The sequence below is a fragment of the Athene noctua genome, chromosome 17, assembly GCF_965140245.1.
Source record: "Athene noctua chromosome 17, bAthNoc1.hap1.1, whole genome shotgun sequence".
Lineage (NCBI taxonomy): Eukaryota > Metazoa > Chordata > Aves > Strigiformes > Strigidae > Athene > Athene noctua.
The window spans coordinates 8,320,382-8,344,840 of NC_134053.1; the positions used below are offsets into that span (position 1 = coordinate 8,320,382).

Genomic DNA, 24,459 nt, shown 5'->3' on the forward strand with positions numbered 1-24,459 from the left:
CACACACGCTAGCTAGCTGTAACCTAAGCAGGTCTACACTGACACAGTTTATCACTGACGTATGTCAAACCCAGATTTTCCCAGCTGTCTACTACCATCTGCCAAGTACGGCTGGGGGCATGCAGAGTGCAGTTTGCTATGCAGGCCTGATGGCAGCTGTAAAATCGAGCAGTTTTGCCTGCTTAAGCACCAGCTCTTTTCCAAAATAAGCATTAGCTCTCGTATCACAGTGAGTCTCCCGATCCTGAGAGCGCAGGCCGTCGCAGGGAAGTGGTGCCGGCTCTGCTCCCCAGCCGCGGCCACCTGCCAGCCAAGAAGCTGTGAAAAATCTTTGCGGCAGTTCCAGTGCATCAGTTGAGCTGCAGAATTGCCAACCCAGATGCTCCTTATGGCCTCTCTGTGCTGGGCACTAATGAAAAAGGCTTTTCCAGTCTCCAAAGGGCACTGGCCCGCTCTTTTGGCTGCACCACTCAAAAACTGTGAGATCGAATGTAGTTTCTCTCTAGTTAGGTATTTAGAAAAGCAAAACAAGTCCACCAATGTTCAGCAGAGTCTGTGTGAGCACTGCAGAAAGCTTGGGGCTGCCATGCACCACTGCAGTCACAGCGTGAGAAGTGCTTTTTATCGCTAGCAGTATGTACGACAGGGTAGAGTGAGATACAAGACCAGACCTGGAGAAGTGTCTTTCAGAAGGCTAAAATCATCGTAGTATGGTACCTGGCTTATCAGAGCGCCATACAGGAACTCTTTCAAGAACTGCAAAGGCAATGGACCGTACCAGATGAGCTCAGTTTTCATTTGTTTTTAAAAATGTAAGATGACCTTTATGATTAGTTGCAAGAATTAATAAAAAAAGTTATGTTATTAATGAGTAGTTAATGTTACTCAGGTAGCTGAGAAACTAGCAATAGCTTTTAAGTATTTTGATTTTTGCACTAACACTACTTTTTATTACAGTAAGTTGTTGTACTTGCCTTCCTGTAGCAGGCAACTCTGACAGCTTCTAAGCACAGAAATCCTCTGCTAACATTAGTTCAATTTCTCTGCATCCCAGAGAGAGGTGAAAATTAACCAACATGTTACAGACTGCTACACTGCAATGCTAGGTTATTTAAGTAATTTATCCAGAGGAAACAGGTAAGCCAGATTAGAAACCAGAAGTCTGCACACCAGTCAAATTTATAAACTCATACAACTTTCTGAATGAATGTGGTTGGTTTGGTTTTTTTTTTAAAAGGACTAATTTCCTTCTGTATCATAACTTAACAATACTGCTGTTTTCCTCTTCATCACAGTAAGTAAAAATGGATATGTCATATTTAAAATGAATTATAACTGAGATAGCCGATCACAACATCCACAGCAGCACCACCCAATTAGAAAAACTACCCTAATCTAACCTGATGCTAGTGTCATTTTTTAAAATGAGTCCTACTTCAATCATAAAATCCTCGGACCATAACATTGCTTTCTATGCCATATGCCCTTATTTAGAGGAAAAAAAATGATTGCACCCTTAATTCAAAGGGAACGTTTCCCTCTGAGCCAGAACTCAATAAAATGTATCAAAAAAATTGTGGAAAAGGGCAAGCAAAGAAAATCAAATTGCAGCGTGTGAAACGATTTAAGGAGGGACCTGGGGAATACATAATCTCCAAACTGCCAAGTTAGAGCAAGTATAAAATATACAAACAAGCCTGATATTTTTCCCAGTTGATCTCATTATGAGGTATGCTTGGGATAGATAAATTTTGTTAGCATGCATTAAGGCTGGATTTTCAAGGAAACAAGTCAGAAGTAATGTGTTTAGCTGATTCCACCTTGTTTTGATACATGGGTCTTTTCAGGTTTAAAGAAGTACATTTTTAAAGCCAAATGGTTTGTTTTGTTTCAAGCATTAAAACCAGAGGCAACTGGGTGACTTTTTTTTCCCCCTTCTGGAAAACAGACGTTTATAATTTCAGCGTGCTCTTTAATCATTGGGGTAGAGCTCTGTGCAGTATGTTTCACTGCCACTTATTGTTGCCTGGTTAAAATACACTGAACTAGCCTTGAGTGCAATCCCTTAACAGACTGCTTCATCCACAAATAGTACTTTTTCCAAGTCTCCAATATATTTTAATTAAATTGTCCATTTGTATTTATTAAGGCAGTTTACTGTCTCCTGCTGCAGAAAGCTGCTACTGTTGATAGTCTAACCAAGAGAAACATGAGCTTATCTGGGAGTTGATAATAAAATGCAAGCATATGTTAGCAAAAAAGTCTTCCCAAAATATTGTTTAAGCATCATTTTCATGTTTGTTGAGAAGGGAACAGGCCATACAATTAGTTTTGGTAAGTTTTTGGAACAGTTGCTCTTAACAAGTCTTGTAGCCATGGGGAATCATAATCTTTGTTAGTATGAAATGTTATCTGCAGAAAATTTTTCTTCCTTAGATTGACCCTATAGAAACAGTTGTAAAAGGGTCCTTTGGCAGACCAGATGATAAAGTCATTACACGCTGATGAGATGTAAATGGTGTTCAGCAGCATTAGTTTAGATAGATGAGTGTGATAAGGTGGATTCATCTCTCTCTCTGGCAATCTGAAAGCTTGGACCTAAATTCTGGGACTTGGACACCTCTCAGCTGTACCTACTTATCTCTAAGTAGCTTCTGCCAAAATAGATTTGCTATGAAGTCAGTAAAGTCCTAAATCTGAAGGTTGTGTTTGGTCTGTCCTTTCTCTCAGGACAAATGAAAGTTGATCTTCCAGACCTCTAAAAAGGAATTAAACTTTTTTTCTCCAGAAGTTAATGTGTTCCTGAAAGGAGGCAACTTGGCTCAGGGCTTTGTGGAGCTCTTTGCCCCTTCTGATGTGGAAGGGCTGCTTTGTATTTTTGGGACCATGCCCTGCTTCCCAAGTGTAGCACGAAGTAGGTGGGTGCCATTCCTGCCGGCACTTGTCATCTGGCAGAGGTGAGAGGATTAGTGGATTAATAGATGCATCTGAGCCACCAGAACAGGCATCTCTGAGACGAATATTTGAAATATGTCTCTCCTGGAGGGCGCTGCTTTCTGTCTTGCCTTCAGAACAGCACAGAGGGAGGTTGTTGAGAGTTTCTTTTCCTACCATGTGTGTATGCAGGACCCATTTTGTAAAAAGTAGACACAAACCCAAGCAATGGCAAGAGGTTTAAAATCAGACTGCTGTGACTTTAAGAGCGAGAAAAAAAACTGTTAAGGAAGGAAAATAAAAATCCCACAGCCTGTTGTAGCAGCTGTAGCTTCAGATCGTGTGGAAAATGAAGGCAGATGATTCAATTTGGCCTGTGCCCCGAGTACATTTCCAAATGCTTCTGTGTGTGCGCAAGATAATGAACAAATATATTGAGATGGCACAAGATCAGTCCGAGTTTGCCGCTGCGCAAGCCGTGGAGCTCCCAGTAGGAGCGCACTAGCTGTGCTGGGTTAATGGGGGTGAGGGTCGGGAAGCCCAGCACCTTTCAGAACAACTTAAGAAAAGAATTTGTCTCCTTTTGCCCCAGGCTCCCCGTGGCACTCAAACGGAGCTTGTGATAAATCGAAGTGTATTTATTAATAATGAGCAGGGGCAGCGTGCCCGTGATTTGAAAATAGGTGCGCCAAATAAAAATGTGCTTTCTTCTGACATCAGAAAAGCTTAAGTAAATGGAGAGCAGGCTGATCTATTATGATTAAAAAGCAGGGGCTGAGAGCCAGCACAGTGGTAATGAAAAAGCCTTTTTAGGGAAGCAAGACCTGTTCTGCCCATTCACATATTCTTCCGCTCTTGCCCCGTAAGAAGAAGTAGGGAGGGGGAAGTTGGATGGGAGAGATGAAAAGGCAGCAGCAGTCCAGGATAGCAGAACTGGACTTTAATGAGAGCTGGAGTTATTACCGGAATGAGTTATGATATTTAATCATGCTACATGATGTCCAACAGCGCAAGGTTCATAATTCTTGGCTCTGAACGTGGCTTGGGACTGTCCGCGAGCACCTGCAGCATGCAAATTGATCATGGCCTTACAAACCCTCTGTACCTTGCCCCCAGTTGTTCCTTGCCAAGTCAGCCCGCTCTGCAGTGCTGGCCTGCTCCCACAGAGCTGGAAACGGTGTCTTTCATGTTCTCAAGCACAAATCTGTAGTTTGTGGTAAAAACTGAACCATAGCTATTGCAGATAGCCAGGGTTGACTACCACCAGCTTTTCTCTGCAGTATGTGGTGTTGTCAGGTGTGTTATTTATCTTGTCGGAGGCTGCATTGGTCTGGTTTTTAAGCAGCCTTGGGTTTAATTAATGCTTTTGGAGAATTCTGTTAACTTCAGTGATGAAATAGTCTTTGCTTGAGCAAAACTCTGGCATCTATTTAATGTTTCAGTGAATACATACTGACATGAATGTCTTGCTGACTTGGGATTTTGATGAGAGCAGGATTTGGCCTTTGGAAGAGATAAATTACCAAATAACTTCAGTTGTTCCCTTGTGCCTTTTTCTTTGTTCCAGCTTAGCTGTCCTGAAGTGACACAGTAGTCAACCTATATTTAAGAAAAGATTCCCTCCCACCACCCCCAAACCTCAGGAGATGAGGCTGAGCAGCACCTCTCAAGAATCTCTCTTGCTCAGCTTTGGGCATTGGGGTTATTTTGAGACTTTTTGCTTCTCAGATGACTCCTAAAATATTTTGAGTAGACACTTAAAGGCAATGCGATCAAAGATACTCAGATTTGGCCCACATATGCTTCTACCTGCTGCTTCCTGAGCTTCTGTTTCGGCTCTGTTACGCTGACTGGAAAATGCCGTCTGGCAGGGCCTGGAGCAGGGCCTTCGCTGCTGTCAAAGCAGAAAATAGCAGCGGGCTGTGTGGGTACTTTCAGACAGGCAAAGTCAAAAAGCTGAAGAGGGGGTTCCTTCCTAAATGCTGCTTGTTAGCGATTTTAATGTTTTTCTGTAACAGTAGTAGGGCAGGTTTATCCACGTGGGAAAGCAGCTTCTCTGACAGTCCTCCCCTTCTTAAGCCTACGTTTAGATGGGTTATTTGGCTCTTCTACCTGAGGTATTTAATGATGGTGATTGATGTTGCTCTAATGTCTGTGTAAGTCTCTGGCAGTGTGTTGTAGAAGAGGATATAGTGTGTTTTGTGTATGAATTTGAGGAGTTGCTTGTTTGGGTCTATTCCATGCCGGGGTGACCATGACATCCCCAGGCTGGGGCTGGGAGCCTACCTCACCTCTGGCCCACAGAGCCTTTGTGAAGTCTAAAAAAAAGTAATAACCTTTTCAAAGGGGGAGGAAACCAGTTACCAGTTATGGTAAAGCTCAATCAGGGAACATGGTCAGGAGGAATTTCTGCAACTCAAGCAAAAACACCTAGAGAAAATCACTAGAAATCAAGCAGCCAAACCAGAAGCAACTTTGGGAAAGAAGCTTTTGACCAGTTTGCTAATACCTAGGTCTGCAGAGAGTGCCCGTGAAACCAATGCATCCATTTAGCAGAACAACTTGTCCTCCTAGTTGGGTCCTGCATGTGGCTCATTAGGGTAATTACTGATGAATTAAGGCAGCTTGGCTCAGCACTCGGGCCGCGGGTGTGCGGGCTCCCCTGCTGGCAGGCAGCAGGTGTAAATGAACAAGATCTGTCAAAAAGGCTGATGACCCTCTTAATTCACAGCAGCAAACTGGGGACAGAGGTAGTGCAGCAAGTTTAATAATTGATATTTACTTGGAAAGGTTAATGGCAGCAGTGATGCTTCTAATTTGCTTGCCCGTGCAAGACCTTGTCAGGTCAAATTGTCTCAATTTGTTACCGTGGGTGTAGGTGTAGTTTTCCTTTAATGAAATTTGGAGAAAAGAAACAGGTGGTGTTGGGAGCGGACTGTAACTCAAGAAAAACAACAAAAGGTTGGAGTCTGGTTGGGTGAGCCTTTGCTAACTTTAAACAGCTGGCAGTTTAGTCCTTTTGAATAATATTGGCGAACATTTGAGCTTGGGAAGGTGAAAGGATTTGGAATGGTGTAATTTATTTTTCCTCTAATTTGCAGCTGTCTAGGAGTTGTTTAGGTCACAAGTGTAATAATTTTGACAGGCTTTGATGTGTTCCTAGGTGGGAGTGCTAGGGTTATGGATCAGAAATCAGAAAGCTGCAGAATTCATTGGGTATTTCTGTATTGTATTTAGGGAAATTATAATTTTGTCCTGCAATAGTTAAGTGGTTCCTACTTCAGGAAGAAACAAAGCACCTGCTGAGTCTGGAAGCTTTGAAATTGGCAGGTTGGGTACCTTACATCCAAGAGTTTCAGAAGAGCTGACTGATGACTGGGAACCAGTAGAGTTGGGTTTTGAGTAAGGGTAGGAAGATGCAGATGACAGAAGAAAGCTGGAGTGCCAGTGTTTTCGAAAGGCTGTAATTACAAAGGGTATTACCATTTGTCCGATTGGCTTGGCATTGATCCTAGGCAAGATAATGGGATAGCTGAAATCACAATTGGTTAATAAAGACCTAAAAAAGAGTAAAATAAGTGAATGACAATCATTTTATGTATTTAGGAAAAAAAACTTATCAAATTTACTTAATTATATGTGGGACTAAAAATTTGATGGATAATGGCCACAGTATTCATGTAGTATAGTTAGATTTCTGTGCTTGATGCTATTGGCCTTTTTATTAAGGAAACAGACAGTGTGGATTCAACATGATGGATTGCAAGTGAATTATTTCTTGCCTTTATGCCTGATGCTGGTAGTTGCAAATGCAGGATCACTGCTGGTTGGAAATGCTTCTAGCAGATCCCAGCAGGGATTGCCTCTTGTTGCTGTGTTGTTTGAACATTTTGACATAGAAATAAAGATGAAAAATTGGTACTGATAAAAGTTTGCAGGTGGGCAACATATCGGAAAGGTGGTTTACAATGCATGAGGCAGGACACTGATGCAGAGAGGGGTGGTGGTGTGATGAGATGGCTGTGAGCAAATTTGTATTTCTAACGCCTCAATGTGGCTGAGCCTAAGAGTCTTATCCTGAGGAAGAAGGTGTATTGATGAGGTGTAAGGTGGCAGAGAGACATGCAGAGTAAGGACTTCAATCAGAAATGTGCTGTTGTTTGAACATAAGAATGATACTTTCCCTGTCTTCTTCTATATAAGCCTATACAGGGCTGTGTACTCCAGACTGGATGAGTACTGGAGCTTGTTCTCCATATAGTATCCTGAATATTGTATTAAAATATTAATAGACTTTGGGGCACTTAGCTGGCAGCGGTATGAAGCATCCATGGGAGTGTAGTGATCAGTGTGCTCCTGGGACTCAGGTAGTGCCCGTGTTGATTGTGCTGCAGTGGAAAGGCCACTTGAATGTGTTGAGGTTAGAGCACCATGAGCAAACCCTGCTACTTATTGAGACTGCAATGAGACAGGACAGAAAGAAACAAGGGTATTTTATTGCCATTAAAAGTACTAATTTGTACAAGCCGACATTTTAAATAGTGTAATTTAAATAGAAGCAAACTGATATGAATAGAACCTATTAATAAATTAAACAGTTCTTTCTACCCAATATTTCACAAGGGAATTAGCAGAATAATTTGTTAGTAAATGAGCCCAGGAATGAAGCTGTGAATGACATATCTGTCCTATCCTTCTCCCCCGTAACACACTTTGCAGATGTGAGCAGAAAGTTGCTGTGGTTTCTAACACTGGTGCCTCTCACCTGTGTAGAAACACAAGCACAACTTCAAGTGAAGAAAGAAGGATGATTTAGTGGTTGGAGAACCAGTGTTGGCTGTAAGAGTTAACCATGCTCTACTTCAGATTTTGTGTGTTATCTCAAGCAAGTTGTTTCAGGCCAGTATCCCTCATGGTATTTAGGTATTGGCCGTCATGCTGACCTCTCAGTGCAGTCACTGGGGCTGGCCCCAAGGCATATCTCTGGACTAGGAACTGGAGACCAGGTCATTGTGTCAGTGGTGGCCCAGCGGCAAGTGGTAGTGCTGAACACTTTTGCGGTTTGCAAACACAGTTGAGGTTTGCTAGTAGAAAAGAGCGAAGGAGGTTTATCTGTCCACTTCCCTCTTGCATTGGGCCCTAGGACTCTGGCACAGCTTGCCTGCTTCCAGGATTGCTAAAATCACCCGTTCCCTCATGTGTTAGCAAAAGGGAATATGGACACGCGTGGTCAAGCACAACTTCAGAGAAGCCCCATGCATTCAGAAGCATCCTCTCCACAGTGCCGTGGGCATAGGAGTGAAACATTGACTAAATCGCTGTTGGCAACCTCGGGAACAGGTGGCAGAGCAGTGCTTGAAAATCTCCTTTTTCCCCCCTCCTTCTTCTCCCTCTAGATGAAGGTCCCTACAAGCAGAAGTGGCAGAAATAGCGAGGAAGACAGCATCAGGGAGGCCACAAGCTCTCAGCGGAGCAGCTCAAGGGACCGTCTCAGTGATGTAAGTACCATTCAGGAGAAAGCCTCGCTTCATTGCAGCAATTCCCGCTGCTGACATGGCTTTTCATAAATCTTGCTGAACAAATGTTGGCATCCAGAGGTCACTGTGTAATAACTTTTTTTTATGTCATGATTGAGTGTTATGGCATAAGTGGTTGAGCTGCCTTGCAAACACTATAATCATGGTGCAAATAATATGATAAGCGAAAGATCAGAGATGGGAAAACAAAATGGAATTGTTATTCCTCGGGGAAGAATGGCTTGATGTTTTGTTTTGTTTTCTCAAAGAAGTTGTGTTAAAAAGCTTTTTACAGTATCCTTGGGTTTAGCTACTGCACATAATCACGTAGTTTGGGTGCAAAGTCAGTTCATCTAATTTTATGCTTCCTGCCTCCAAGTTATGAAAGGTTTTTTGGGGAAAGCTGTCTTTCTCTCAGGAAATTCGATGGTACGTTGAGTGAAATGTTATGATAAAACAAAAGCAAACGGTGCCTTAGTGTGTAAACACACAAATGGGCTTTTGAGTCACCAAGAAATCAATGGCAGTGCTGGGATAATTTTATATGAAGGCTTTTTGTGTTAGCAATTAGCATTTCGCCTTCATTAAAACATGATTTTTTACTAATTAGGACCTTTCCCGTTAGGAGAGATTTAAATGAAGAACAATAATCAAACGCTGGCACAAGCATGTCTGAAATATTAAATTTGCCATTTCAATGGCAAGCCACAGAAATCCCAGAGCGAGTGGTTTTCATGTTGAGTTCTATTAATGTAAAATATGCTTCATAACTAAAACCTGTCACAGAAAACGGCTCACACCAGCTAAATTCAATTGGACAGTTAATTTAGCTTTAAAATTGAAAACACTACCTCCGCTTCAGGATGCAAAATGAAGAGGGGGGGAAAGCCTTTGATAAGTGTAATGTATTTGCTATTAAGGCTTTCAGAGCCCATTCTACAGGAGGAGAAGGGAGAAAAAGGGGAAAAAATGGCTCCCACAAATGTGTTTAAAAGCTGAAAGTATTTATTAAAAATGTCAGCAGAAAAGTGCTTTTGGCAGATTAAAGCGGGATTCAGCTTGACAGCTCTGACAGGGAAATGTGACGGGGGAAAATTCTCTCTACATGTTTGGAGTGTGAATGGGGCGCTGTAAACAGCCGACGCAGTGGGAGGAAGAGAAAAATAACGTGTCCTGTGATCTGCTTCCAGGATTGCGAACCCACGCGCCACAGTGGGGAAAGTCAGTGAGGGGGGGGCCCTTTGGACAAATTCCCTTGCTGTGGGGCATCTTTGACTGTGTTATTAGTCAATAATGATCATAATTTTATATATACATACACTTAGGTAATTCTCTCCTCCTCCCCTTGGCCACTCTTGACAGGTATGTGAGCAGGGGCACCTGGTAGCATTGCTGTACCATAATGTGGGGCCGTGGAGGAGGAATAACATATTCAGACCTAGTGATTAGCTTAGGTCAAAGCCTTAAGTGGTCTTGGAAACTTCTTGTTAAGCTGATGCACTTCCAGTTTTTTCTCCTTCTTTGCCTTTGCCCCCAAATTTGCAGGCTGAGCCTGCAGCAATTGAGTCCGAGTGCCTAATTCCTGAAAAATCTTCAAAGCTAGTTCAGCAGCCGGTGAAATTCAGTAGGAAATAAGCACTCTGCTCTTTTTTAGTCAGTGGGGACATTGGACAGTGCCTGAAGGCCGGGGCACACTTCTGAGCTTTGCTGGAGCTGTTCTTGTGACCTGGCGACCCAGTGCAAATGAGAATTTTTCAAATTAGTAATTAAACTGTTTGAAAAGTAAGGTTCATGAATCACAGAATGCTCTTTGTTCATTATTTGACGAGTGCAATTTAGCTTTAATTACGTATAACGCTTCCTCGCGTACTAGTAAATGTTCTTTAGTCTATTTAGTGACTGTCAGAAAGTCTTAGGAAGGTCCCACGGGTGCAATCGGATGGTTTTCCCCATTTGTGTGCAAAGGAATAAGGTTGCAGACTTCTTTGTTTTGAAGAGGGGGAGCAGGAAAGGGGGAGAGAAGAGGACGACATGCCACTGAGTGTCAATGCCTTGCAGGATTTTCTGTCCAGCCATGCCTGGTCCCTGTATGGCTCTGAAGCTCTACTTCCCTGCATGCTGTTTAAATAGATGGTGTACAGCTGAACTTACACTACCCCTGATGTGTGGCACTGAGGATTAAAAAGCCACAGGGCAGTAAGGACATAAATGGAAGACAGGGACGTTTTTTTCCTTGTGGTTAGCGGTTCCAAATTGAGGCTGTAGCACAGGGCTGTGCTGGGATGGCCACCTGTCCTTGCAGACGGATCCTCTGTGGCAGGAGGCACCTGGGCTGTTTCTTGCTCTCCCCTGAGTGGCTCTCCTGCTGTTTCTTGGTGCATTTGGCCTTCAGGACTGTTTTTTATGCTGCCTTTCCCTCCCATCTCTTTCCCTATTAACTTGGGTGAACAATGGAGTAAATGAGGCAGGAGGTGGCAGGTTTGGCTGCTGTACGGCAGCACACAGCAGGTGTGGTGGGAAATATGTGTATGAAAGTGTCGGCTATAGCGTTCAGCGTTGCCACCTTAGGAGCACTGGAGTCTTCCCTCCAGCTTCATTGTCGGTCTCCATTTAGAAGGTGCTATTATCAACAGCTTAGCTCCTCTGTGTGATTTGTTTCTTGAGGTGACTTGTTCAATGAGATGCCAGCAAGTTGTTCTTTATTTACATTAATGCATGTCATTAGTCTCTAATGGACCATGAAGTCAAGAGGTGGCCTGGTCTGTCGTGAAATAATTGCACTCTAAAGAAAACTGAAGCAAATGATTGATTATGTCTTGCACACACACAGAGCCATCGGTCTGTCCACAACAAAACCCAGAGCCTTGTGCTGCTTCTTTGTCACAATGAAACTTCTGTGGGGAGAGAGTGCTACAACTTCATAGAAAGACAGCAATTGTCTGTCTTGTATAGTACGTCTTTCCAGACATTACACTGAGTGCCATTTATTATGGGTCATTGGGGAAAAAAGTGCTTGTTATGATCTAGTGAAATCATCTCTGGCTGCAGAAGTTTGATTTGTTGAGGTTGGTCTCTTCTTTGGAATGATGAAACTTAGGAGCAGAAAAACAGAAAAGTTTTAGCCCAGGTTTGCACAGCAGATCATGTGGTGTGGGGGAGAGGGGATGGGAATTTGCCACTTGTTTATGTTCCCGGTGTTGATGCAAAATTCCCTTAAAATCTACTACTGATATCCCTATTACACATGTACTCTCAGGTCTTCTGCAACCAACACAGAGTCAACAGACTTTTTCCAAAATGGGATTTTCCTCTGCTGTCTTTCATAGTGAGGTAATTGGAAGTTGCCAGAGAATTAAGAGCCAGATAAGCCATATTGCTATTTTGTTGTGTTGACCCAAGTAAAGTGGAAGGCTTGGGCATTTTGTTTTGGTTTTTCCCCATGTTCTATAATGGTCCTAATCTTTTCTGATGTCCTGAATAGTCCAAAAATCCACACAGAGCCTTGTATAATGGCTAGAAAAAAAGGTTTTTATCTTTTTCTTGACCCATCAGCTTAAGAACTGCCTGCTTTTTAATGGATTTTCTCCCTCACTAAATTGAATGGATCGTCCCTCATTATCATTTAAATAGAAGCCTCACTCCCTGTGAACATGGAAAATTTGAATGTGGTAGTAGAGCTGTGATAATTTGAAATATTCGGAAGGTGGGGGCAAGGAGGGGGCGCAGGCGGCAGAGTGCAGAATTGCTGAATGTAATTGTCATGGATTCTCAATTTTGTTGCCACAAGATGGGAAAATAGACTAATAATTGTCTTCCAACCCTAGTAGAATAGTTGCCCTAGTTAGCTGAAGCTAACACTCTAATTGTCATGGGGGCACAGAGATGAATGAGGATGTATGCAGGGCACAGCCAGGGCTAAATTGAGTGATATACTAAGGCAAAGAGCAAATTGGCAATTATTGGCCCAGCTGAAAAGGTTGGCAGGTGTGCTGCTTTCTCACGAGCCCTTAGGGGGAAATTGGAAATATAAAATATCGACCATAAATACTCACTGATTAGGAAATATGTTGCAAGAGGTGCTGGCCACTTACGAGTCAAAAGTCTCCTTTTCAAGGGATTGGCTTCAGCTGTGCATAAAACCAGCAAGTGCTGCTACCAAGTTGTTCAGAGCTTTTCCTTCTCATCCCCCATCCCCCAGGCTAGCTTTTCTAATTTTCCATCATCCTATCCTCATATGTATGTTTGTTTTTCTTTAAGCATTATAAACGAAAAGCGGTCTTTTAGGAAATGCAGAGATTTTCCTCTCTCTAAATGTTCTTTGATAAGTGTTTAGCATATTGTATAGACTAGATATAAAATTCTCTCTCTGGTAGATGAATACAAAATAACTTGTGTGATTTCTAATTCAAACAGTTCACTGTGATCTGCTTTTCTTTGTGTGCCATCACAAGCAGTATCTCCCCCTTTCCTCCTACTTTCTGTACCACACTTCCCCTCCTGGGGCAAAGGGATTAAAGCAGCAGCTGGATACAAAGCTTCAGGTCCGTTTCGTGTGCCTCAGGCTGAAGTACCTTGCCAGAAGCATGATCAAATGAGTCTCTGAAGTGAGAAGTGGCCCACAGTCACACCACAGGTCCATGTTTATCTACTTTGCAAACTTTGGCACGTTTGGGATGCCTGGTCTTGCCTCTGGGCAGGGTGGTGTGGTGGGACAGCAGAGCTTGACATGTCTCAGGCCAGTAGCACCTCAGTGCAATAGTCAGGAATGTTACTGAGTGCACTGAAGGAATTTTTTTAAAGGCTTGGGATAACAACATGTCGACTGCAAACTCTTTGTGGCACATGCTGTCCCTTGTTCCCCACGTATAACACACTAGAATCTGATCCGCAGTTTGAAGAGTGGAATAAAAGCATTGTAGAGCTTAGCAAAATAAAGATAGCAACAGGATAGTTTCAAAATCTCCTCCTCAAACCATGAGTTTTGGGAAACTAGTTTGAATGTACACATGCAAGGGTTATGAAACTTTCAAGTCGCATTTTTCTGAAGGCAAAAATCCATGTCCCCGCAGCATGCTGTCTAGTATTATCTTTGTGTCCTTCAAAATACCAAATGCTTGCATGAAAACCACTGCAGCAGAAGTTATGAGCAAAGTTGTAATGACTTGCATGAAATTTCAAGTAGCAAAGCATAGCTGGGAAGAAAGAAAATCTGGAGAGGTTTTGTGAAGTTGATCAAGGGGTGATGGTTTGAATGGGAGCAGCACTTGTGCACGTTCCGTGCGTTTTGGAAATTTGAGGTCTTTTTATATTGTTCCTGGCTTACTGTATGCAGTTCGTTCATTCCTGGTCAGTCTTTCCTTCTGCTGTCTGTGGCCATTGGCTGTCCTGTAGGTTATCAAGCCATTTAGAGATGTTCAGACCTTGTGTATTTTGATACCTTACTCAATTGGTTTTGCAGTATTTCCAAGCGTAACCCCCTTTGTTTATCCAACATCATAAAATAAATAAGTGAATTAAAGAAGGAACACATTCAAGTTTTGCATGACATCCAAAATCATTCATCATGTATTGTGGTTATCTTGTCAGGTCCTGGTTTCTAAGCTAAGTGAACATCAGATGCACTCTGTGACCTTTGCCAAGTCAATTGAACTTATTGTATTAACAGACAGGAGTGTGACTATGGAAATGAATTGCGTTAAGAGACTCTCTGTTAGGGTCTGGGATATTTTCTGCCCTTGGCCCTTTTTGCCCTCCTCCCCACTTACTCCTCATGTTCCAAAACATTTGAGTTTTATAAGGGACTTGCTTGGAAAGGAATCACTATATTTCTCCAGTGTTCAAAGCTGAACCAATATTCTGTTGTTGAATGTTCTATAAATGACAAAGTGAATGGGTAAACATGCATGCTTCCTTGTGCCTCGATCCTGTCTGGCTGCAGATTTGGGGTAACTGGGAAATAGTGGAAGGCAGGCAAAGCTGAGGAGAGTTTTCATCCTGAACAAATGCTCTAAGACATAATTAAAAAATAGTTCTCTTCGTATTATTGATTAACTCTGCTGAGTGCTAATCAACCAAATCGGACTTGCGACATTGGGCTGTATGATAAGTTTTGGCTTGTGACTTGGCAAGGCAAGATTAGGCACTCAGTAGGAGCTGGGAAGTCTGCCACAGTGTCCTCCTCTGCTGGGAACTCCTCGGGTGACACCAGGCATGGCTCAGTTTCCACGCTAGCCTGGAGGTGGCATTAGTAATAGTGCTAGGAGGTGCTTTTGAGGTACTGTCCTGTGCCCACATAGGAATAGCTATTTGCCCCATAATGGCTATTTCAATGCCTTACTTGGAGGTACTTGATATACTTTTGGTTTCAGCCAACAAAAATGGCACGTATCAGAAAAGCTGGAATGAACTCTCAACATTTCTGGAATATGTTAATTTAGGTCCTTTAGCCAAAAAGGAGGGAAGTGAATACTAAAGAGCTGATTTTGTGGTTGTGCTGCCATCACCTGCTTTTATCTAATCCCCTTATAGATAGCTCATATATCAAGGATAGAAAAGATCCAAGCTGAAACTTGCCTGACCCATTGAGAGTGGCGAACTGGCTTGAGGTGTCCTGTTACCTTGATTATTACTGGATTTTAAAGCCCTTCTTTTTGTCTGCTTAGTTCAGTACATAACCCAATGGCTTTTAAGAAACTGAACAGAGGATGTCTTTTCTTTTGCACCGTGAGAGCAGTGGAAGGCCATGCTTTTATTTATACAAGGAAAATAACTTTTCCTATCAATTTAATAGACGATCTTGAAAAACCTGCTGAAGGTTATTGGTGAGATTTTGTCATGATTTTCTTTTCTAAATTGCAATCACAGTGTTTATCTGGAATAAAGGAAAAAAATCTTTTAAATACAGCTGCAGATTGCAGTCTAACTCAAACTCTCAAGGACATCAGTGGGGGGATAGTAGAGTCTTTCAACAGTAAGATTTTGTCTTTGCTGCCAGAAAGGTGTATTTTTTTATATCCAGTGTAATTAACATGAGAGCTATCCCAAGGTAGAAATAATTCACTCTGTGACATAACTGAAATGTCTTGCCTGTGCTGTCTGGTTTTGTTTTTAACCTTGGGCTTGAAAGGAACCAAAAATCTTTAGTTGTAAAAGAGCACATCATCTGCAAAATATTATAAGCCATTTATCTTTATGCATCAATGCCATCTAGCACTGTAGTTCCACTTATGTGTCATTAAATGCACAGACCACACTCATTTTGCCCCTAACTAGTAACAGTCTCCATTAGAAACTCAGGGTATTCCAGACAGTGCTGAAGGAGGTGTGAGAGGCGTAAAAGCTGGTGCTCAAGTCAGGCAGAGAGAGTCTCTGCCCTCCCCGAGGGTCTGCTCAGCATTGCTTCACATGGCAGCTGCAGGCGACGGGAGCAGCATCTGCAAGCTCGGCATGGATGCGTCTGCGGCGGTGGCTTCGCCGGAGGGCTGGCAGAGCGTGCCCACTGGCCCCCACCTGCTCTGAGCAGGCAGCACTTGGGGCGTGGGGGCTTTTGGAAAGACATAGCACCTGTTTCTGCATCTGGCTGCAGAGAGTTGCCAGGTCGGGTCACGATCCTGTGTCTTTGAATTGCATGTTTGGCTGCATCTTTCCTGCCTGCGATGCTTTTTTCAGACAGTGTTTGAAGGCCAGAACTGGGCCTGCTTGGGGGCCTGAGTTGAAGCAGTAAGAGCTGGTTTGGGTTTTGGTCTCGGGTGAACCACTGCTACCAGGCAGGTGCTGTGCTGGTTGGTGCAGCACTAACAGGAATGTGGTTAGCTGTGTACCGCCGTGACCATCGTACCCTGCTGCCTGAGGATTCAGACAAGGAGAAAATTGACCAAAATAGCAAATAGACTATTTTGAGAATAAGAATTTTATGACAGCCCTCCATGTAAGTGCTCCTATCCTGTAGGTAAGAGCCTCTGTAAGTCATTCCAGCTGAAGATTTGCCCCAGTATCTGCTCTTGCCAGACAAGCACTCATTCATAGTCAAAGGAGGTTTCTTCAACTTTGGTTAGATGCCAAGTTAAACTTCCACTAAGATTTCTTATATTTGCAGCCACAATTGATTACTTTTCTCCTTATTTGATCTTGATATGGAGACATATGGATTGAGCTATGTTTATATCAACCCCCAAAGATTTTTTTTCTTTAGGAACATCTAACACAGTTGCACGCAAACTGTTCTGCTCTGGCATTCATAGCTGATCTTAGCTGGGGCTTTCAAAGTCTCTACATGTGGCAGTTGGTATGGATCCCCCTAAAGAGCCCGCAGTGTTCCCAGCTAACCAAGAAAGCAATAGCAGTTTGTTAGATGTGCAGAAAAATGCATGCAAACAGCTCTGGAGAGTGTGGGACATGGCTGTGCATAACTGTTGGAAGGGATTTTATGAGTTGAATCCAAAATATTCACCAGTTACTAACTTTATACATGCAATAAAAATCCTGAGTGGGGGGAAAAAACATCTCTTTCCCCCCCCCCCCCCCCCCGATTTCCAGGAAATTTAATGTTAAAACTTACAAGGAAGGAAGAAGTTCTTAGATGTGAGAAATACCAAAGTAAATTGTAATTATTTCTGATGAGCACTTTATTCAGCAACTGGTTTTATTGGGTTTTGCTGAGTGGTTTTAAATCAGTGGTCTGCAGATTCCTGGGGCTCTTGAACAGCTTGAGATGCCTGAAAGTTATCTAAGAAAAGCAGGTCTGTTGTTAGCATGTTTGAGTTTGTTGTCCAAGGGTCTGCTCCATCCCAGGAAAATATTTTGGGCATGCACAAAACTCAAAGCTTGAAAATAACTGTTAAAGTGAAAATGCTCTGAGAGGCTGTTTCCCTAGAGAGAAGCTTCTAATGAAACCTCTTGTTTCTGTTTTTGGTTATTATTTCCAATTTGTTAGACCTTGTCAATCTTTGTTAAATCTGAGTTGATTGTGGGGGTGGAGAGAGTGAGAACTGCCACCCTTTCTCCTTTCCTTCTCCTGCCTCTCCAAGCAGGTAATTTGCCCTCTCCTCATTTCTGTGTGTACTCTGGGTGAACTGCCTGATCAAGCTATGCAAAGTGTCAGAACAGGTAATTATGTTCAGCTGTTCAACACACTTATGTAGATAGCAGGATATTGTTATTAACCTCTTTTCTATACAAGGCTGAATTCCATGACTCATTTGGGGTTGTTTGTAAAAAGAGGGACAGATGGGATTGTCTTGGTTTCTCAAAAACAAAGATAAATGCTACTGCCCTTCATTTCAGCAGTCCACATCTTTATTTCTGGGCAGTTTACATTAAAGAGATTTATAAATAACTCTCTACTTCTTTGTAGTGTTTGAAAGCAGAGGCCAAATCAATGTGCAGTATGTAAAGGCAGAAAGTTAAACGCTGTTAGTGGTTTGTTATTGCTCTCTCGGACTCCCCTGTGAGAGCTGTCCTTCTCCTGCAGAACAGAGGTCTCCTGAGCTACAGCAGGACAGAGGTGCAGGTGTTGCATGCCAGGGACGGGGGCTGGCACCCGGCTGCACACTGGCTGCAGACCTGTGTGTAAGACCTGTGAAGAGCTGTGCCACAGCTTTTCTTCCATCTGGCACCCTGGTTCCTGTGCCAGCTGGTGAGGTGGTTAATGGGGAGCCCTCCTCCCTCCAGCAGCATACTCGCTTAATTGTAGGGCTTTGCTGTTCTCTCTTCACTTTGGAAACTTTCTTCCACAGGCACTTGGCTGGCAAATTGCTTTTCTGGTGTCTAGGGCAGTTGTAAGATGGTGGCCCAGAGCATGCATGGGCAGACCAATGAGACAGTCAAGTCTTCCATTCAGTGCAGAAGTCTGGAAAGGTTTCTGTGTGTATCTAGGTACCTTTTGATCAAAAGGTTTGCAAACTGGAGTACAAAGGAACTGTTATCTTACTGGTGGAAAATTGCAAGTATTTGCAGTAGCCTGCAATCAGTTTGCATCAATCTCTTTGGGGGTATTGTGCTGTTGTGGTGATTTAGTAACACGATAATTTCTGGTGCTGCTGCAAAAAGACAAACCATCCTCAAGATCAGCCTGCAACAATTCAGTATTTTTGTTCAAGCTTTGGTACCCACTAGAACATCAGTCTTGGAAACGGGACTGCTAACACTCCCTGAATCTTGTTTAATAAAATCACGTAGCGAGGGCATCATGATTATAAATCACACTTGGAAATTGGCCTGCAGAGTACTTGCTGGGTCATGTGGTGTCATATGCCACCGCTGTTCCCAGCTTCTTTTTAATTTCCGAAAAGAAGGCATATAGCAGCAGCTGTAGATAGAGGTGGAATTCATTTAGCTGCTTTGAGAAAGCCACTGCCAGTGAAAAACAGCAGCTTGACAGTCTTGGGTCATAGAGAAGGGAAAGAGATCCAAGTGACTGGAGATGGTGTAATGAAAAGGAAAAAAACCAAATGATTTGGCAGTGTGTGAAAGAGGTAAGGATGTGGTAGAGAAAGGAACAGGAGGAGCTGAAATGAAGAGCAGAAGTAAACAATGTAATTTAACTTATTCAAAAGGGACAGAATGCTTATTAAAGCTCTGAGAGATGATAAATTAGTGCTTTGCTGCTATTGTTGTTTCAGATAGAGTTGTCATACGGTAATACAGCAGCAGGGAAGGCTTGGAGGCTCATGAATTCACAGAGGGGAATGGAAAGTGGGGTATATGGTTACATGATTGAAAGTTGGAGTTGATGAGGCAAAATGTGCAGCCCTGATTCAGGAGACCATCCTTACACACATGTGCTGTTCTTGGAAGCTGCCGTTACGCGCTGAAGAGTCTGAAAACGTGTAGATGATGGGATGGTTCAAACTGCGTGCTCTGCTGCTGTGAAGACGTATCCCATGCTGAGAGCTTGTACCTTAGTTGGGAGGTGCTGTCGAAGCCCTGCTCTAGCTTATGAAACCCTTGGCTGAAATAGCCCCGGAGTCCTCACCTGGAAATGCTCTTTTGCTGTTACTCCTGTGGCAGCACACAGAATGTCAGAAGATCTTTTGAGGCACTCTGGTTGTGAAGTTTTCCCCTAAGGAATACTGGGCTGGGGGAGGGAATCGCAAAATGATTCTTATCTTACATTACGCAGAATCGCTTGCATTACTTACTGTGGCATATTGTTTCCTCCCACAGAGTTCTGCTCAATCGCTTTCAGGAAGAGGCTACTCCGTAAGTCATTTTACAGCTAATTCTTTCACTTCTGTTGATGTTGATTGCAGAGGTTTACACTACCTATTGCATATCCACTGACATGAAAGAAATGCAGAACATAAAGATAGGGTTAGAGTACAGCACTATCCCTATATATATATGTATAGAGTACAGCACATGCACCTGGCAGGGGATAGCCCTGACATGTGAGAGCGCATTAAGAGTCTGGGGGCTTCTTCAATTTAATTTTATACTTACAGGGAGGGGTTTTTTTGTTGTCGTATAATGGATATCAGCTAGATAGTCACCTCCTGAGAATTAAAAGACATGAGTGGGGAGAGTTTTCAACAGTGGGAGATACTTCCCTCCTCTTCTCCCTCCTCTGTACAGGTTTTCATTTGTGTGTTAAATGCAAGAATCAAAGACAAAATGACTCCATTTTAAGAAGAGCTGTGACCCTCACCAGTGTGAACAAAAAAAGTCTATATTCTCTTATTTACAAGCTCTGATTTAAAAAACAAGCTCCCTTGTTTTCAGAGGAGGATGTTGCTGGTGTTTTCTTCGCAGGAGTGCCATAGGTACCAGTGTTCTAGGGCTGGTGTTACAGGGCCAGGACGTGTCTGCATGTGTATGCAATGTAACAGTGATGTTTAATTGACCATTTCTGTTCACATGTACCTTACTTGTATGTGGAATAATGACATTTCTTCATGTAAGGGTGGTATAATTATTCGTTTATTTTGGGTATCTTTGTTGCTCAGCTGTCCAAAAAGGCAGGCACATAGACCTTATTATATATATTAATAAGGAAATAGGAGAGGGTGTGAGTGGCTTAGCAATGTCAACATGAAAATTTGTGGAACTGCATTGTTTCTGACTCTCCTAACAAACACATGGTGTATAGATATCTGTTATGATACCCTAGTTGTTCAGCCAGTAAGTCAAGTATGTCGTCGTTGCTAGTGCAAAGGTTGTAGATGAAGGAGTAAGGTAATCTCGTATGCAAAACTGAACAAGAATCCGTCCAGCTAACAATTCCTGCCAACACTTATTGACAGTAATTGCTTTTTTTCCTGACCTCTGCCATGATAAAGTTTGCCTTGTAGGTGAATGGTCCCAAACTCAGTTTCTTACCAAGAGCTATAACTGCTCATTTTTCATAGACAGAACAAGAGTATATTTTATATACTTCAGGAGGTTGATGTGGAGATCTGGTATGCGGTTTTTTAGCAATAATCACATGAATTATTTTCTTTCAGTAATTTATGTTGTATGTTTAGAGTTGTATGATGGAAACTGTGAGCTCCTACCCTGTGCTGTGCACATGAAGAAGTTGCTAGGCAGTGCAGAATTTATGGTCTGATTTCATAGCGACACTGTCTCATGCAATCATGCATATTATCAGAAATTCATAATACAAGACTAAGTACATTTTAATCATAAAGCCATCACAAAACAATATATGACTTGAAAAGTCTTATGGTTTTAATGAAATAATGTCACAAATTTTTAGGCAGTAATGACACATGTCTCCCAACTATCCTCCTGTCTAAATCTTTCCAGCATTCCAGGTGAGTATCGTTATTTAATTCATTGAGTGATGAGGAATGTTTGCTCTAGGACCAGTTGAGTGCTGCTTCCCATACACATGAACAGTTGGATTCACCTAAGCTTCTAAAGGCAGATGCTGTATCTTCTATTTGTCTGTAAAATGCCATGCATGCCTGTGGCACCACATAAATAATAATGAATCATCTTCACAGATTTTATGACTGAGGGCATCGTTTGGGAATTAAACAATTTCCCACTGGCTATAACATAGGTTGCGAAATCTTAATGGAAAAAGGCCAAAGAATTCTTTTTAGAGTCTCAAAGCCAATAAATCATAGGACTGTTTTCCTCCATTGCTGGCTGTTAAGAAATTTACTTTTATCTCTCAGAGAAATTATTTTGAGAAAATTTCTAGCTCCTTCTCTGTGCATGTGTGGGGATTAGGTTCTTTTATTTAGCCAGCCCATAACTTCTCAAGGGAGGTAAGAGCTTTCTGCATGCCAAGGCAGTATTTTGAGATCATGAGGAGTGTGAGCTAGGGTTGCTTTTCCTTATGGGTTGTCATTTTCCCAATTAAACTGCCTTCTGCCTCACCATGTACCAGCTGTTGGGGCTGACCATTTCCCTTAAGACTCCAATGCTGCTCTAAATTGATTTAGCATAAGGCAGAGACTATCACTTCCAGCACTGCCAGACCTCACTGGCCCAAACCTGCATTGGAAGCTGACTCTCCCAGGTGGCAGAGAGATGTTCAAACCACCAGTTCAAGACAACTGGCCCCAAACCAAGGGTTGTCCATAATGTCTTGTAACAGTTTTCATTTTCTTATGAAAGCAGCTGTATATGATACACTAAGTCAGTGTTTTGGCTCTGCCCCTGTTTACATCAGATAGGTTGTTTGCCAGACATGGTGAAAGCAAGATAAAAAATAGTGCTAGCAGGAGGCATGATGGAGACACCGTTCTTGTACTGAGTGCTCCTCCTGATATCTGTGCACGGCTTGTGTTGTGGAAGACTGTCACTTGTGGAACGATGATATATATCGTTACTCGGTGAAGTTCTTGTACTGGGTTTCATAAGCAGCTGTTCTAATACCACAAAATATTTTGTGCGTGTTCATTTTTAATTAGCTCATTTCAAATCTGCACGCTTCACCATTCACTTGCTTCAGCCGTCCTTGCAGAGATGTTTGCTTTCAGAAACATTTGTAGACAATGTGCATTTTAAGGAAATGTGCATTTGCAAAAAGAGGACCTAAAACCTGTAGTAGTAATCTTGTATGAAAAACCTCAATCCAAGGTTCAGCTCATCCAGCTGGGCTGCAGAGAAGGCAAGCAAGGGCTGTCTACGCAGCCAGAGCATGCTAATATTGAAAACCTCGGCAAACTCCTTTGTATATAAGGTACAGACTCTGGAAATAGAGTTAAGAAGAAAACTAAATGCAATTGTCTAAATAATAACTCCTGAGTGTCGAATATTCCAACAACTTCATTGAGTTCAGGCTTCCCATGGAACATTAAGTGCCTAAATAAGGACCGTGCTTGAAATAACTCTGTGAAATTTCAGTCTCTGTTTAAGTTACCACGTAACCTCTGCTTAACTTCAGCTGCACCTAGATTTAAATTGTAGCCTCAAAAATAGTGCTAACAGTGACTTGGCACGTAGTTTTACAGTATCTGTAGATATTGCAGACAAAATTTCTTATAAATCTATTTCCCAAATTAAAGTTTTGAATGGCGTTTACTTTTACTTGGATAACATGAGACATATCTATGTCTGTACTGCTTCTGCAAGCTCCTTATCTCAGCAGTAGCATGTGTTTCATATCCTTATCTTGTTAAATGTATACTTCCGCTGTGCTGAGAAATAGAATGCTAGTTTGTTTATGGAGGTTAATATCTTACTCCCTTTATGACTTGATGGTTACATATGTGTGATAAACTACTCTAGTCATTTGTCACACTTCCTGCACGTACAAATGAGATCAGTGATTTTAGTCAGAAAGGTCTGTCTGTCCTCTGAGCAGGCAAAACAGATTTTCTTCTAGGTGACAGGGTGAGAGGGCCCTGTCTACCTGGAAATGCACTGATTTGTTAAAAAATAGGCAGAGAATTAGAAATTAGCTCTATGTTGAGGTTTCTATATATCACTGATATATATCCACCCTGAGGACCGTGTTTCAAATTTATTTCTGATAGTTTAGTCAATTTAGGACCTAACACAGAAAATAGTTACAAGGAACATAAAATCAGTACATAGTTTGTTATTAATGGCTGAAAAGTTGCAATTGTTTATAAGGTTGAGCATATCCTACAGACAAACCCAAGCTGCAGTTGAACTTGACTCAGTTTTGTAGAGAGCATGGAAAAGACTAGAAATGGGAATATGTAGTAGCTTAAAAAAATAAACAAAAAACCTCTTCCAGTAAATTATGTAGTTTATTTATAGAGCATCTGTGCAGCTGTTCCTGTTCTGAAATGGAGGGGACTAAAATGTGGGAGTGAATAAAAGAGTAAACTTAAAAGCATATGGTAAATGGATAGCCAGTGAACCAACCTGTCTGAATGTACCTTGGAACAAAAGTATAGGAGGATGAGATGTCTTTGTTTGGTTTTATTTGTTCTTGGAAGATTATTTTTTTAAAATAAAACCAGTAACATAGACTTGGCAACAGCGGCAGCTGAATTTTATTCTGAGCTTCTGTAAAATATCAAAGTCTTTGCAGCTTAGTCAAATCCCTGGCAGCTCATCAAATTCTGTTGATTTTACATCTTCCTTGTTGAGCGCCGGAAACCAGTGTCTCAGATAACTTAGACTGCAGCTCATGGATAGAAAGAAACATGCAAAATTCCATAAGGCTTGCAGAGACACTTGGGTCATCCAGAATCAACTCCGTGCTATCTGCAACCTCTCCTTCTCCTTGGTGACGTAGCCTGAGAGTGATTATCTTGTTACCTGGATGAAGCTGGAACCTGAGGTGGTACAGACAAGCACTGGCTGGGCTTTGAGTACCCTGAGCCCAGCTGCACTGTCTGTCTGGACCTCAGTCTGCTCCTTCCTCACTGTTTCTCTCCAATTATATTGTTGATTCTTAGAACTGGCTTTCCAGTTGCTAGTGATGATCTTTACAACCTTCCAGGACTCCTTTCCTGTGCCGTGTGCTTGCTGTTGCTGTGCAGTGGGCTGTCACCCAACACAGCTGCACATAACCACCTTACCCCAGCCAGATCTTTTTAGCTCATACCCATGAGCCCACTTGCTGGGACAGCAAGTACTG

The 24,459-nt window shown here is 42.3% G+C and overlaps 1 protein-coding gene across 11 annotated transcripts in view; it reads left to right on the forward strand.

Annotated features, from left to right (window-relative positions):
* The window catches only part of FBRSL1 (fibrosin like 1), a 550,917-nt gene that overhangs the window by 236,435 nt on the left and 290,023 nt on the right, over positions 1-24,459 (forward strand). For 7 of the 11 annotated variants that reach the window (XM_074920676.1, XM_074920683.1, XM_074920677.1 and 4 more), the window contains exons 3-4: positions 8,331-8,432; positions 19,614-19,649. In XM_074920676.1, coding sequence (XP_074776777.1) covers positions 8,331-8,432; positions 19,614-19,649 — 138 coding nt within the window. The remainder of the gene's footprint in view (positions 1-8,330; positions 8,433-19,613; positions 19,650-24,459) is intronic. The other 4 variants (XM_074920680.1, XM_074920685.1, XM_074920686.1 and 1 more) reach the window with 2 other exon arrangements.